Raw genomic sequence first — 16,747 nt, 5'->3', positions numbered from 1 at the left:
GCACTTATCTGAGTAGAGTGTGGAATATACACAGATAATACAACCTCTTCCGACTTGAAAAAAAAAAAAACCAAACAACTGTATTGTATTTAAATGTTGCTAAAGAGAGTGGGTCTTAAAAGTTCTCATCACAGGAAAAAAAAAATTTGTAACTGTGTGTGGTGACAGATGTTAAGTATACATACTGTGGTGATCATTAGAGAATACATACGTGTATCAAATCATTATGCTGCACACCTGAAACTAATGTAATTTGTCAATTATATCTCAATTTTTAAAAATACTGGTTTCTTCTGCCACATACCATCAATGTAAATCAGTCCAACAGACCTGTGAGTAGTGTGTCACACAGTATAAAACTCAAAGTGGGAGTTCCCTGGTGGTCTAGTGGTTAGGATTCGCCACTTTCACTGCTGTGGCCCAGGTTCGATCCCTGGTTGGGGAACCGTGATCCCGCAAGCCACGTGGCACAGCCAAGATTAAACAAACCAACAAACAAAAACTCCTCAAAGTGGATGCTGTGTAAGAATGCTGCCCAGCTTTCCAGTTCCCCCCCTACACTTTCATCATCCTCTGCTCAATGTTGCAAGTACAGGGTACCTAGTTTGATTCTGGTGTCTGAAAACAGGAAACAAAAACAACAACAAAAAAACTAAGAAGTGAATATGAGACAAAGAACAAAGATAATTCACAGAAAAAGAAATGCAAATAGCCAACAAACCTACAAAAAACGGTTCAACTTCACTAGAAGTTTGAATTACAACAATAATAAGACACCAGTTTTCTCCTACATTCAAACTGACAAATATTTTCTTAAATGATAATACCCAAATGACTGATGTTTTGATAGAGGTAGTTATTTCAAGGAAATGGCTACTCTCCTATGCTGCTAAAAGGAATGTAATTTGGTATAGTATTCTGCAGGAAATTTTGCCAATATACATCAAATACCTCAGAATTGTATAACTTTTGTCCTTGGCTAAGAATATAGGCTAAGGAAATAATCAGTGATGCACTAAAAGATCTCTATTCATCACAGTGTCGTTTCTTAATAGTGAAAAACTACAAAATACATGAATGCACAAATGAGGCATCAGTTACATAAATTATGGTGTATCTATATGCTAGAATACTATACAGCCATTAAAATTGTTTTAAACATTTCATTAAATGCTGTTCTACATCTTATTAAGTAAGATAAGCAGGTTGTAAGAACTATGTACATACTATTTGGTTCCATTTATATAAAGTACAAAGCAGGCAAATCTCTGCCACTAAAGATCAGGATCATGGGTACCACTCCTGGCAGCCATAAGAAGGGAGCATAAAGAAAGCTTCTAAGGTGTTGGTAGTTTTTCTGTTTTTAATTTGGGTGCTGATTAGCTGGGTGATTCAGTTTGTGAAACTACATCAAGCTCACATTTACGTGCACTTTTCTGAATGTACATTATATATCAAAAAAAAATTTTTAATACTAAATAATTCCCCCGACCATGTTTTATATGTATTGATACATTCAAAAATTGCCCAGTATAGATCATTTTTCTTTCCTTTTTAAAAAATAATTTCAAAGCTTTTCTATAAAAAATTTTACTTTTATAAGAAAAAAATGTAAATCATGGAATGTGAACGATCTGTAGGTGACAAACTCATTCATACTTTCCCAGTTTTCTCCTCTTGATTCATTCCTTCAAGTAACTGAGCACCTCCTATGTTCACTGCTTTAGATGGCAAATATATAGCAATAAACAAATCTTCATACTGTCAAGAATAATTAAAACCCCACACAAGCTCCCTGAAGGCAATGACCATTTCTCTTCTTTAATACGTGGTATATCCTGAGAGTCTGGCAAGCTGCTAGACTCTGCACTGAAAGTGGACATCCAAAAGTTTATTAAAGACTCCAAAACTGACTGCTCAAAATAAGCCCAAAGATTCTTAAAAATCAGACTAAAATTTCCATTCTCATGTGCATGTCTCACATGACACCAACCACAAACAGGCAGGAATCTTGAAAATGAAGAAAACATGCAAGTTCACCACATATCTACTGATAAGGACAATCATTATACACACTACCAGCGTGCTCTCACCAATTTCAGATACCTCCCCAAACACCTCACCAGCAAGGACATCAGCCACCTCCACACTACCATTCCTCTCTAAAATTCAGAGTGCTCACGAGGAATCAGGCACTGTTCTGGGTGTTTTATTAACTGAATCTTCACAATAACCCCGTGAGGTCATCATTTTATAAATAAGGAAACTGAAGCACAGAGACCAGATTAGCATATAGCGATCATTTTGGACGAGGCAGCCCTAGGCGAAACTGCAAAGCAAGCTCAATTTGTCTTTGACCTTCCGCTTGCCCCATGTCGGTTTCCATTTAACAAACTGCGAGCACCTTGAGAGCAGGGACTCAATACCTACTGCTCTAAGCATTTGTTGAATGGATCCGTTTCTTTCCTTTCTCTTTGGTTTCCTTCTTTCAAAATATCCTAGAAAGAGAAGCCTCTTTTGGTACATCATTTTTCTGAATTAACTATTAAATAATTCCTGCTAAGGCATAACCCCAAATCAATACGTTATCATTGAGATATCCTGTATCTTTATTCCTTAGCCCAAATGGCTGTCTCCACCTCCATTTTCCTCTCCTCACCCCCTAGCTCTGCTGGATTTCACAATAGGAGATCTGCTGGCTCTTCACCAGCTGTTCTCCCTGACTGGGTTTCACCTGTTCAAGGTGAGCTACTACATTAGAATAGTACCACGTACTAACACAACTGACACACTTCATTCATGCATTCAGGTTCCTGCCCAACTATGACCTCTTTAGAGCGGCCTCCCCTGACCTCTCTACTGATTTATTTATAAATTTATTTATTTTTGGCTCCGTTGGGTCTTTGTTGCTGCGCACGGGCTTTCTCCAGCTGCAGCGAGCGGGGGCTACTCTTCCGTTGCGGTGCACAGGCTTCTCATTGCGGTGGCTTCTCTTGTTGCAGAGCTCGGGCTCTAGGTGTGTGGGCTCAGTAGCTGTGGCTCGCGGGCTCTAGAGTGCAGGCTCAGTAGTTGTGGCGCACGGGCTTAGTTGCTCCGCGGCATGGGGGATCTTCCCGGACCAGGGCTCAAACCCGTGTGCCCTGGACTGGCAGGTGGATTCTTAACCACTGCGCCACCAGGGAAGCCCCTGACCTCTCTATTTAAAACAGCAGCACATCATTCTCTATCCTCTTACACTGCTTTATTTTCGTCACCACACTTATCACTCTCCCCTATGATATTTAATAATTATTTTCTTATGTTCTGCCTTCCCTTTTGAACTGTAAACTGCATGAGGGCAGGGACTTTATCTTGATTACTGCTGTAATCCCACACCTACAACAGGAGTTGGCACAGAGGAGGCTCTCAAACATTTGTAGAATCAACTGCAAGTCAGAGGGCCTTTTTTAACATTCAGGGGAGGTAAATCTCCCTTTCGAAAAATACTGCCACGACTTAATGAGACTGAAAACAGACAAAGAGGCAGGAGAGAAAAGAGAACAAAAAACAAAATTTTAAATGTAAATTCAAGGGAAGAATACTTAACAAAGTCTTGGGTTTTCTCTCTCACTCTAGGCTTAAGGGATAAGGGCTAAAATGTAAAAATGCTCCAATTTTTTGGTTTGAACTGGTGACAACACAATGAGAAAAGAATTTGTAGGAAATTTTAGCAATCAAGATGCTTCTACTGTTTTTAGTTTTGAAAGTACCAAAAGTGCAAAACGAAAGTTAGGACTCTGCAAGGTTTCACTTAGATTAAATACTCTATTTAATTTATTATTTGACTAGATGCACAATATCCATCTAAAGTCAAAGTTAATTTACACAACTAGTACTGATCTCCTCACCGATAGCCCTGCCCTTTCCAAGGTCTACTTCCTAGTTTCCTTAATCTAGCCTGGTCTCACAGGACAGCAGATACGGTATCACTGAAACACTAATGGAGGGGGAAAAACTTATCTCAAAAAGAAGAAACATTTTTTTTACCAAGTTACTTTTAATACTTTTAGGTGAGCCCCACAGGAATAAAAAACACTGGGAAGAGGTAACCCCCTCACCTCCAGGAGTGGCCCAGGGGAAGACTGGCTACCTGAGGGGAAGGAAGCACAAAAGAGACCCCGTGCAGACTCAGGGAAAGGGAATGTCACTGGGGCTGGGAGCTGTGAGCACTACAGGAGAAAATGTGAGCATGGTGGGACTGGCTCCAGGCACACAGGCAAAAGGCAAAAGGGTTGGACATGAAGCCACAAAGCTTCCAGAACTAAAACAAATAATTTTAAAATGTGTATGGAAACACAAAAGACCCCAAATAGACAAAACAATCTTGAGAAAGAAGAACAGAGCTAGAGGAATCAGGCCCCCTGACTTTAGACTATACTACAAAGCTACAGTAATCGAAATGGTATGGTACTGGCACAAAAACAGACACATACGTCAATGGAACAGAACAGAGAGCCCAGAAATAAACCCACACACTTATGGTCCATTAATCTATGACAAAGGAAGCAAGAATAGACAATGGGGAAAAGACAGTCTCTTCAATAAGTGCTGCTGGGAAAACTGCACTGCTACATGTAAAAAAATAAAATTAGAACATTCTCTAACACCATATACAAAAATAAACTCAAAATGGATTAAAGACGTAAATGTAAGACTGGATACTATAAAACTCCTTGAGGAAAAAATTGGCAGAACGCTCTGACATAAATCGCAGCAATACGCTTTTGGATCCATCTCCTAAGATAAAGGAAATAAAAGCAGAATTAAACAAATGGGACCTAATTAAACTTAAAAGCTTTTGCACAGCAAAGGAAACCACCAATAGAAACAGGAAGACAACCTGCCAAATGGGAGATAATATTTGCAAATGATATGACTGATGAGTGATTAACATCCAACATATATAAACAGCTCATACAACTCAACATCAAAAAAACAAACAACCCGATTAAAAAATGGGCAGAAGAAATGAACAGACACTTTTCCAAAGAGGAAATGCAGATGACCAACAGGCACATGAAAAGATGCTCAACATCCCTAGTCATCAGGGAAATGCAAATCAAAACCACAATGAGACATCACCTCACACCTGTCAGAATGGCCATGATCAAAAAGAACACAAATACTGGGGAGGATGTGGAGAAAAGGGAACCCTTGTACGCTGTTGGTAAGAATGTAAACTGGTGCAGCCACTGTGGAAAACAGTACGGAGATTCCTCAAAAAACTACCATATGGCCCAGCAATTCCACTCCCAGGTATATAACCTAAAAAAACCCAAAAACACTAATTCCAAAAGATACATGCACCCTAATGTTCACAGCAGCATTATTTACAATTACCAAGATATGGAAACAACCTAAGTGTCCATCAACAGATGAATGGATAAAGAAGATGTGATATATATACACATGATGAAATACTACTCAGCCTTAAAAAAGAAAGAAGTTTCGCCATTTGCAGCAACATGGATGGATTTGGAGGGCATTATGGGAAGTGAAATAAGTCAGAGAAGGACAAATCCTGTATGATCTCACTTACACGTGGAATCTAAAAGATATAACAAACCAGCGAATATAACAAAAAAGCAGCAGGCTCACAGACGTAAAGAACAAATTAGTGGTTACCAGTGGAGGGCGGAGGGGCAATATAGGGGTGGAGGAGTGAGAGGGACAAACTACTGGGTGTAAGATAGGCTCAAGGATATGTTGTACAACACAGGGAACAGAGCCAATATTTTGTAATAACTGTAAATGGAAAGTAACCTTTTAAAATTGTATAAAAACATAAAAAATAAATCTAAAAAAACTAAGAAATTGTCAGGGAGGCCTACTAAGTTTTCCGCTTGAACGTACGGTTTTCGCTTGTTTATGGACCCTAAAAGATATTTAGGTCATAAATATCCTAAGTATGCTCTACAAGTAAATTCCAGTAGAGCTCACTCATCAGACAGAAAAGAAACTTGTAAAATGCAAAACCCAACAGGTGTTACAGAGCACGATATATCTATAGCACTTTCCTCAGCTCCATTTACAAGACTCTAAAAAACAAAACAAACAAAAAAAATCCTAACCTGTTAAGTTAAATGCCCTGTAACACTGCACTTTCATTAAATCATTTAAATAGTATCTTAATTCCATTCAGGTCACACAAACAGCCTTTTCAAAGAACTTGTGGCTTCTCTAATAGAAAAGGATTTTAAGAGACGGTTACCAGAATAAAGAACTCCAATTATAACAGTGAGATTGCTTTGAGGATTGCCAAATTAGTTTCTGTACTTTCTACTTCTAAGTTAAGGCAGAGAGCCATCTCAGAATTGCAAATATTCAACTCTAATTCTTAAAAATATTGCATAAGAAAACAACTGTCTTGGGGAGAAGTGGTAAGAAAAAAACTCCCAACGTAGTTAAAAACCAAAAACGACTATTACCTCATCTTTAAAACAGCCTTCTAGGCTTCATTACACGTCCTAGGGCAAGCCCTTAAAAAAGAAGACAAGAAAAAAAGGGAAACCTGAAGACGTCTTAAGAGCGGTGGAATTCATTAACAACAACAGAAAACCCCCTGGGCTGTGGGCACAGCATTCTATTTCTCAGGCTGTGATGTGAACATGAACAAAGGTTTCTTTCCCACGAGAGAATAACTTTTAGAGCAAATGGGGAAGACCCTTAAAGAACTTGATATTTTCGTGTATATTTCACTCGCAGGCGTTTGCAAACCAAGTTCCCAGGAACAACTCCACTCGCAGCCATGCCTCGATCTGTTCAACCGACTTACATCACAGTTTTCAAGGAACACAAAGTACAGTATACTCTCAAAGCAAAGTTATTCCTTAAAAGCAAAACCCAGCCACCTTTTAAAACACGCACAAACGTGATCCACGGCTCGAAGACCTCAAAAGTCTTGACCGAATAAGACCAACACCTGGGGAGGAAGAAAGCAACCTGGTAGTCCGACCCCGGGCGTGAGCAGCTGCCGCTTGCGGCTGAAGGACACGCGGGGCTTTGCTCCCCGGGCAGGCGGGCAGGCGCCGGGAGACTCGGGCCAGGCCTGGGGACAGCCGGAAGGCTTGCAGTCGCGGGCACCGGCTTTGTGGCCATTAAGAAACGCGGGGAGGTGAGAAGCGGCCGAGACGCGAAACGAGAAAAGCGCCCTCAAGTTTGCCAGATATTAACGCCTCGAGGATGAAAAGGGCCGTTTGTTTCATCGGCGGACCGTCGTGTCGGGCCTCCCCCCGCCCGGGACTCCCGGCGGAGCTCCGCGAAGGAAGCCGCCGGGAGGCTCGGAGCCGACCTCCCCCCAGCTCGCGGCCGCCCGGCCCGCCCCGCCCGGCCCCAGGACCTCACCTGCCCGGCTGGCCCCCGAGGCGCGGGCGGGCGGCGGGGAGCGCAGCCGCAGCCAGAGGTGCAGCGCGGCCCCGAGCACACACGGGCACAGCAGCACCAGCCAGTTTCGCATTGGCCGCCCCCGCCTGCTCCACCTCGCACCCCCGCCGCGCTCTGGGCTCTCCCGCGTCCCCGGAGAGAACCTGCAAGTAGGGAGGCCGAGTGCCGGCGGCCGACTCCCGCGCTACGACTCCGGGGACGCCCGCCCTCGCGCCCGACGCCGTCCAGGTTCCTCTCGGCTTCGGGCCCCGCGCCTCGGCTTCCTCAGACCACCAGCGGCAGCGGCTCAGCCGGGCGGAGCCCCGCCCCCTCCCCTTGGCCTCCCCCCCGGCCCCGCCCACCTTTTCCTCTCGCTCGCCCCGCCCCCTTCCCTCGCGTCCCCTCCCGCTCTCGTCGGCCAGCCGGGAGCTGAAGTCCCGCTCTGGGATCAAGCAGGGAGTGCCCCAGTGATCCAGTGACTGGAAAACCACACTTCCCATAACCGCACGCACTCGCCTCCGTCACTCGGCGGTTGCGGAGGCAGAGCGCGAGGCCCCACACAGAGCATGCGCAACCTTTTTCGACATCTACTGCCCCCCGGCGGCCGAAGGGAGGTAGTGCCGGGTGACCCCGCGCTTCGGGGCCGCCCCCACCCGGGAGGGAAACACAGCTGAGATGGAAGGTGCTGATTGCCCAAGATTGAAAGGGAGATCTAAGGGAAGGCTTTTTAAAATCACGCAGGAGCTTCCTTATGCCGAATGCTAGCCTTGTGTGGGAGATGGGATCTTGCGGACGCCGGAGATCGGGGCGAGGCAGCCCAGTTGCCTTCAGCTGTGAATCATCGAGTATATTAGTTCTGGTGCAGTGTGTACCCGGCTCTTTGCCCGGTCCTGTCCTCTAGCAACTCAGGATGAGTAAGACCGCGCCCAGGGGATCAAGCTGTGGAGTACCACAGCGACGGTCCAATCGAGGGTAAAATTTCACGTGCCCGGGTGTCCAACCAGCGCTGGAAAGTTGCGAGTAGAACGAGGCGCACGCACACCTGCTACAGGACGTGAGCCGGAAGGGCCGAGAGGACGCGGGCTCCGAAGCACCTGTGCACCCCTGCAGCGCTCCTTAAGGATAAAGTACTGCCCACTGGCCCGAGGACTTGACCCCTCGCACCCGCCTGCGGCCAAACGCACGAGTGCCCTGGTTGAGGCCGTGTGGGTGAAGGGGCGAGACGGTCAAGGTACCGATGTTAAGAAGACGGAGGAGAGGAGGAAAATGAGCGCCTGGCTTGTGGTGTTCCGTTTGTTTTTTAAGTTTTCCCAAATTGTGGAAACAGAAGTTAACTAGATTGTTGGCGAAAGTCTTGGTTGAAAGCCACAGAAAATCCACTTCAAACAGGCTTAAGGAAAAAAGGGTAATTGGTTCAAGTCACTGAACAGTCCAGGAGACGTCTTAGGCACTGTCGGTACCATGGTCTCCTCGAGTGGCAATTTAATTTCGGCAGAAATTAAAATTACTTTTTATTTGATTGTTTTGTAATATGGCCTGTATTATATTTAATTTTAAAATTTCTTATACTTGTATAAAAGCTGTAAGCCTAAAGAGTTTATACTGTATGTTTGTACTGTTCAAGTAAAATAATAAAAATAATTTAATTAACATGGGGTCAGAAGTAATTTTTTCCCTTTAAAGGGATTTGTATATTCGTTGGTTATCTATTGCTACCTAACAAATTACTCCCAAACTCTTAAAACGACAGTAATCATTCATTATGTCTCACAATTTCTGTGGGCCAGGAATTGGAGAGCTAAATTTTTGTTGAGGGTCTCCCATAAAGTTGCAGGCAGATGTCAGCTGGGGCTGTAGTCATCTGAAGTCTTGACTGGTGCTGGAGAATCCACTTCCTAGGTGGCTCACTTCCATGGCTGGCAAGTTGGTACTGCCTTTCCGCCTCTTTAAGTTCCTCTCTAAGTAGGTCTCTCCAGTGAGCTGCTTTATTATTTTAAAAAATATTTATTATTTATTTATTTTGGCTGCAGCATGCAGGTCTTAGTTGCAGCATGTGGGATCTTTAGTTGTGGCATTCGGGCTTCTTAGTTGCAGCATGCGAACTCTTGAGATGCAGCATGCATGCAGGATCTAGTTCCCCGACCAGGGATCGAACCCAGGCCCCCTGCATTGGGAGCTCAGAGTCCTACCCACTGGACCACTAGGGAAGTCCCTCCAATGAGCTGCTTTAGAGTCCCCACACCATGGCGACTTGCTTCCCCAAGAGGTGGAGACCCAAGAGACCGGCGGAGATGGTGCAATGCCTTTTATGATGAATGCTTGGAAGACACACACTGTCACTTCTGCAGTCAACACAGACCAGCCCTGATTCACTGTGGGAGGGACCACAGAAGGTTGTGAATACCAGGAGGCAAGGGTGATTGGGGGTCATCTTAGAGGCGGCTGTCGGCTGTGGCAGTATGTTATGCAAATATGAGAAACAATACTGTTTGTAAACAGTTTTGGGAGTCTTCAGGGCCCCTACGTATTCTCCATGGCCCCTGAATACCCTGAAGACAATGAAGAACAATTTGTCATTCTTGTGGGAAACATGGAATTAGAAGGCTGTGATCTTTGTGGCTCCTGAGCAAATGTCCCCAAGATCCGTGCGCCCTTTTCCCAGAATGTTTACACATTGCAATAAGGAAGGAGAATACGTAATGTCTACATACTCCCTGTTAGAAGTTCTTCTTTGTTTAGAAACTATGCTAACCTGCTTTCTACATTTCAAGTAAAGAAATTGTCAAGAAAGTAATTATTGGTTGTCACTAAGGGTGTCCTGTTTTTTATCCTCAAGAAAAGTATTAAAATGCCTCTCTTGAAATCCTAAAATTTTCATTTTGTGATTAAAGGTTTATAATGAGTTAACCCCAAAAGAGGAATAATCCCCAATTTAGGCAGATCTATTAATTCATTAGATACTTATGGCGCTCCTATTATGTGCCAGGCATTTTTGTAGGTGCTTGGGATAAACTGATGAACAAAACAAAGGTCCTTGTCCTGTGATGGTGGCAGCAGGGGCAGACTACAGACTATAGATACAATAAAGAAATACATTTTACTGGCACGTGGAAGATGGTAATTGCTACAGAAAATACGAAAAGTAGAGCAGGGTACGGGAATTGGGAATGTGGGACTGACATGGGGCAGGTTGCAGTATTAAATAGCAGTATTTAAACAACTGTTCAGAATTACAAGGAGCACTAAAGGGAGGAATAAACAAAACCATCCTAATATATTAACTAATCACAATGTTCCTTCCAATTACCAAGACGATTTAACCTATGAAGGAAACTTCACTGGCACCTGACAGGCCTTTTTAGCATCTTCATCTCTCACCACAGTGGGAGCTGCCTGTATCAACTGTTGATAGGATCATCAGTCATCATTCCACCTACTTGTTATCTCTTACCACCTGAAAAACGTTAGTGGGTAAAGATCGTAAGAGAGGCAATCCATATAATGGAAAGAATAAAAAATGTAAAACCCAGAGATAATGTAAACAGTCTGTGGAGTGAACAAGTTAACAGAGGATTAGAATTAGGGAGAGGCAAACCAAAGGGGGTTGGTCACTCTGATTGCAATTAAGTGTGAGAAGGGCTATGAGAAAGGAATCACAGAGAATGATGGCAGCACAAAGGAGGAGTTATCTGACCCACCCCACGGAGTGGCTGCAGGATTGAAATAAAAGGGACCAGAGGGTGGGAAGGGCATTCAAGAGCATCCTAGGCAAAAATAAATAAATAATAAAGACAACCCCCCCCCCAGATGCCGAGGGAAAAAAAAAAAAAAAGACAACCCCGAGACAGTGATGACATGGCAATTAGGGAAATGCAAGCAATCTGGTAGGTCCTTAAGAAAGTTAGAACTGGGGAATGGTGAGGAGGTGATCATCATGTGCTATGCTAAGGAATTTAGATTTTATCCTGCAGGCTCTGAGGAGGATTTTTTTTTTTTTTCTGACAACAAAAGTAATACATAATTATAAACAGGAATTTGGAAAATTCAGAAGAATATAAAGAAGAAATTAAATCACACCAAATACCAATCATATATTGCTTTTTTCCATTAAAAAATATTTGCAATCAGACTGTAAATACAAATTTATATCCATTTATTTTCACCTAACATAGAACATAAGCATTTTCGCATTTAATTAGTAGTCTTAGAAAATATAACTTAACTGTACAATCATTTGTTCACACTATAATTTCTTACCTGTTCTCCTCTTATTGGATGTATAGGTTGTGTCCATTTTTCTACTATAATAAATAATACTGGCACTTCTGTGCATAATACTTTACCCCCACTTCAGATGATTTCCTTTTTAAATATTATTCTAAGGCTCTTTGTACATACTGGCATTGCATCAATGTGTATGTCTGCCTTTAACAAGTACATTTCTACCTCATCCTACCTACCTTAGCATTTAAAAAAAATTCTTTTCTAATTCAAGGGGCGAAACGTTTTTTCATTAGTGAGATTAAATATTTTTATGTTTATTAGGTGCTTCTGTTTCTTCTTCTGTAAATTATCTGTGTATTTTCCCTCTTACCTATTTGTAACAGCCCTTTATATATTAAGGATATTAATCCATTATATTTGTTGAAAATATTTTTCTCATTTTTCTTGTCTTTTAATTTTATGACTTTTTGGACATAAAACATTTAAAAGTTTTATGAATTCAAATAATCAATATTTTCATTTTTCCCATATTTTAGGATATTTCTAACCATGAGATCTGATCAATACAGGCATACCTCAGAGAAGTTGTGGTTTCTGTTCCAGACCACTGCAGCAAATCAAGTATCGCAATAAAGCGAGTCCTATGAATTTTTTGGTTTCCCAGTGCATATAAAAGTTATGTTTACACTATACTGTAGTCTGTTAAGTGTGCAATAGCGTTATCCCTAAAAAAACAATATTCATTCCTTAATTAAAAAATACTTTGTTGCTAAAAAATGCTAACCATCATCTGACAACTCAGGGTTTGGATAAATACCCAGAAGTGGCATTGCTGGATCATATGATAGTTCTATTTTTAAGTTTTTGAGGAATCTCTATACTGTTTTCCATAATGGCTGCATCAATTTACATTCTCACCAACAGTGCACAAGGGTTCCCTTTTCTCCACGTCCTCGCCAACACTTGTTATTCCTTGTCTTTTTGATGAAAGCCATTCTAACAGGTATGAGGTGACATCCCATTGTGGTTTTGATTTGCATTTCCCTTATGATTAGTGATGTTGATCGCCTTTCCATGTACCTGTTGGCCATCTATATGCCTTCTTTGGAAAAATGTCTATTCAGATCCTCTGCCCATTTTTTTAAAACAGGGTCCAATTCTTATTTGCCAACAGCGAAGGAAAAATTACCCTTGAATATCTCTTAAATAGCCAAAAAAGCATAGTATGTGTGATTTTGTGTATGCAAAAATCTGTGGATTTTTTTCTCCTAATTCTTTGTCATTAATGTTGCCCTGCAGCTCTTCAATCATTCACTTTCTTCCCCAAGGAAACCATCTTGCCTAGTCACTTAAACAATAAAGTTCACTTCTTTGGGCCAATAGTTAGGAAACCTTTAAAAACCAATCACATTCTTTTCAAGGGTTTTAGGACTACTTGGCAGCCTTCGTCTAGGGCACACACTGTCCAAGTAATGTGTACTATTTAAATGATTACTTCTCTTTCTTTTCCAGCCAATAGTTGAATTCTTTTAAGTTAAGAATTAATTTAAATGATGTGGCAGATAATCTTTGCAGAAGACAGCCTTTTTTCCACCACCAGATGGAACTCTTTTAACATATCAGTCTGAGGCATCTTGACTCTTGTATTTTGATTATCCTACTTGTTCAGGGCTTCTCCGAGAAGAATAGGAGAATAGATACTACCAAACTGTCTTACAAAATGGAGGTTGGTGTAAGGGGAACAGAATGAATAAGGAGGAGAAGAACAGGGGATGAGGTTAGAGATGTAGTCTCCAGCAAGAAGATGATATAAATCATGAAAAGGATTCTCACTTTCACCCTGAAATGGAGAGTACTAACTTGATGGCTTTGAGGGGAGGAGTAGCACGATCTGACTTATGTTTTAGCAGGATCACTCACATTGCTGTGTGGAGAATGGACTGGCTGACGGGGGGTGGGGGGGGTGGTATCTACCAGGAGCAGGAGAGGAAGAAGAGGAGTGTCATCTGCACTCTGAGACAAGCTACGGAAGCAAGGGCCAACCAGAAAGTGGAAGAATGCATCCAGACGGGAACTAAATGGACCAGGTCTAGCTGAGGGGTGCAAAGGGTAGACTGAGGGGACGCAGTGGTGTACCACCCAGATCCCCCTTTCTGGACGGAGAGCAGACTTCCGATGACTCTCAGTTGAATCTCCTTTTGGGAACTGCTCTTAGCTGAAGGGTGCTGCCTTGCCCAAGGGTACAGCTCTCTCCCCTGAGGCAACCTGCGTCCAATGACGAGTTAAATAGGGGTGAAAAGATTCGGGGTAACTAAAGAACCATACCATGGCCTCTGTTGCAACTGCATCCCAGTTCAACTTCTTCCTCTGCCCAATCCTGCTTCCCTCACTCCCTTATACGTGTCTCCAAGAGCAGTTCCCAGTAAACCTCCTGCACACTACCTGAGTTTGAGTCTGTTTCCCGGGAAACCTGACCTAAGACCGTGATTCTGTTAAAACGTAAATAAGACCATCCCATTTCTCAACCTAAAATCTTGCAAAGGGTCATCAGTTCACTCACAGGGAAACCAAAGTTCTCATAATGGACTACAGGTCCTCTAACCTCATCCCCTATTGCGCTCCACCTCATTGCCTTTGTTCCAGAGCCATATTGGCCTCTTTGCCATCCCCTGAATATGACAGGTACATTCCTGCCTCAGGACCTTTGCACTGTTTGCTCCTTTGGCTCTTTCTCCAGATATCTTCATGACTCACTCTTTCTACTCCTTCAAGTCAGCTAAATTGCTGCCTTCTCAAGGAACCCTTCCCCATCCTTTCCACTGAAAATTACAACCTCCCCCCACCACTCCTAACCTCCATTATTCTATTCTACATCACTATCACCCTCTAACATACTGTCCGATCTACTTATTTTTTTTTAATTGTCCCACATAGAGCAGGAGCTTTTCCCCCTCCATTTTGTTCACTGCCATATCCCAAAACATGGCACTTTGTAGGAGTTGCATAAATATTTCTGAATGAATGACTGAGTGAATGAATGTAGAAATCCTTACCAAGTTAACTGTAGTAATCCATGGCGTGTGGTTACCCAGGGATAGTGTAGCAGGGACACAAGCTTATAGGTACAAGCAGAGGAAGAGGAAATTACAAAGGACACTGAGAGGAAGTCAGAATACAGGAGGAAAACGGGAGAAAGTGTCACAGAAGACAAGGGTGAGGTGGGGAGGGAGGACAAGCGAATGTGAACAGTGCTGTCCTGTATGAAGTGAGGTAAACACTTATATAGACTGAATGTGTCCCCCACATTCATATATTGAAATCTAACCCCCAACAGTGATGGTATTTGGAGGTGGGGCTTTTTGGGGGTAGTAAGGCCATGAGGCTGGAGCCCTCATGACAAGATTAGTGCCCTTATAAGAAGAGGCCAAAGAGCTAGGTCATTCCCTTTTACCGGTTTCTACAACAAGAAGTTGGCAGTCTGCAACCGGGAAGACGGTTCTCACCAGAGCCCAACCATGCTGGCACCCTGATCTCAGACTTCCAGCCTTCAGAACCATGAGAAATGAATTTCTGTTGTTTATAAGCCATCCCATCTATGGTGCTTTGTTATAGCAGCCCAAACTAACTAAGACAAAGACAGAAAGGTGTCTACTAATTTGATGTTGCTAGGTAACTCGCAGTTTTAAGCTAGTTAGGGTACTGTGAGCTGAGGGAAGAATAATAAGTAATGAAGTGGAAATGGTATACGGATTACTTTCTCACGAAGCTTGGTTGTGAAGACAGGAAAGAGGAAGATCAGAGCTGGGAGGAGGGCTCAGAATGAAGAAGTGTACGTGCATTTAGGTGGGAGTCTAAGACTAACCTGAGTATTTTATATGATGTATGGAAAGAGCCAGTAATAGCCACATAATTTATCATCCACATCAGAGTTTTGAGAGAAAAAGGGGACAGAACAAGTGCTAAATTGGATAGATGCCAGGACACTGGGGAATTTCTGTAAATGTGGACATAGGGTCACCCCATCCAAAGCTCAGGTTCTCCCTCCAACTCTTTCTTCCTCGCACTTGGCAGGCGATTGCATTTTCTACCGGTAGGTGGTAGTAAAAAGCTTGCCTCTTTTTGCCTTTTTGTTTTCGTTTTTTTTTTGAAAAGGCAACTAAGTATTGATAAAGGTTAGTTTAGCCCCAGGCGTATGCTGAAAACAGATTTCAATTTAGATTTTACTTCGGGAAAATTCATTTTGTACCTTTTTATGAAAAGAAACATCTCTATCAGTTCTCAAAGAGGAAATAATATTTGAGCAATTATAAAATATGTTAGTTGTGTTGTATTTTCTGAGTCATTCTACCTTTAAAAGATGAACGTCTCTCTTCCTCCTAATACAGAATAACTTCTACCAATGTTCAGCAGTTCAGTTTCAGTACGTGCATTGCTCTATGAACACACTTCTTATTCGTATACATAAATTTTTAGCCAAGTCCAATTTTGATAGATCTTGGGGGACCTTGCTATGGAGAGATTATAAATATTTTTAAATGATTACATATGATACCAAAATTCTTGCTGTAAAGATAAGACTAGAGATGTCAAAAGAGAAAAACTTTTAGAAGTTGAGAATGGTAAAGTGAAAGAGCACACATTATTCAGGTCATTCTGGCAGAATCTAATTATCAAAAGACTTAAAATTCAGAAAACTTCTTAAGAAAAAAAAAAAGAAAACAGAATTAGAATAATTCTTTGTAGGCCCATTAGACAAAGCTGAGTTCAAAACCCAGATTTGCATTTATGAGTTGTGTGACCTTGAGCAAGGAAAATACTTAACCTCTTTGTCTCAAATTCCTAATCTGTGAATGAGGCTCAGAGGGCATACTTCAGTGAGTTGTTTTGAACATTAAATAAGAAGACATATGGGTAAAGTCGATAAATGTGTTTCCTGCTCTCCTCTAAGCATGAATATGAAGACAGCTAGACTAAAATGAGGCTAATGCAAACTTAACCCTTGGAAAATATATCACAAAGTTAAGAAAATGAAATTAATTCTAACAGTTGCTTTAAAACAAGCAAACAAACAACAACAACAAAACCCCCAAAAGGACTGGACATACATTAATTCAATTTTTTC

General features: G+C 42.2%; 1 protein-coding gene across 2 annotated transcripts in view; it reads right to left on the bottom strand.

The window, feature by feature from the left end:
- B3GALNT2 (beta-1,3-N-acetylgalactosaminyltransferase 2) overlaps positions 1-7,726 on the bottom strand; it is a 52,035-nt gene extending 44,309 nt beyond the window's left edge. For both annotated transcript variants that reach the window (XM_068547574.1, XM_068547576.1), the window contains exon 1: positions 7,384-7,726. In XM_068547574.1, the coding sequence (XP_068403675.1) occupies positions 7,384-7,495 (112 nt within the window). In that variant the 5' untranslated portion in view covers positions 7,496-7,726. The remainder of the gene's footprint in view (positions 1-7,383) is intronic.
- Between the last annotated feature and the right edge of the window lie 9,021 nt (positions 7,727-16,747).

Source organism: Eschrichtius robustus, chromosome 7 (assembly GCF_028021215.1).
Source record: "Eschrichtius robustus isolate mEscRob2 chromosome 7, mEscRob2.pri, whole genome shotgun sequence".
NCBI lineage: Eukaryota > Metazoa > Chordata > Mammalia > Artiodactyla > Eschrichtiidae > Eschrichtius > Eschrichtius robustus.
The sequence above is the reverse complement of the archived record's forward strand: the minus strand, read 5'-3'. Positions and strand labels throughout refer to the sequence as shown.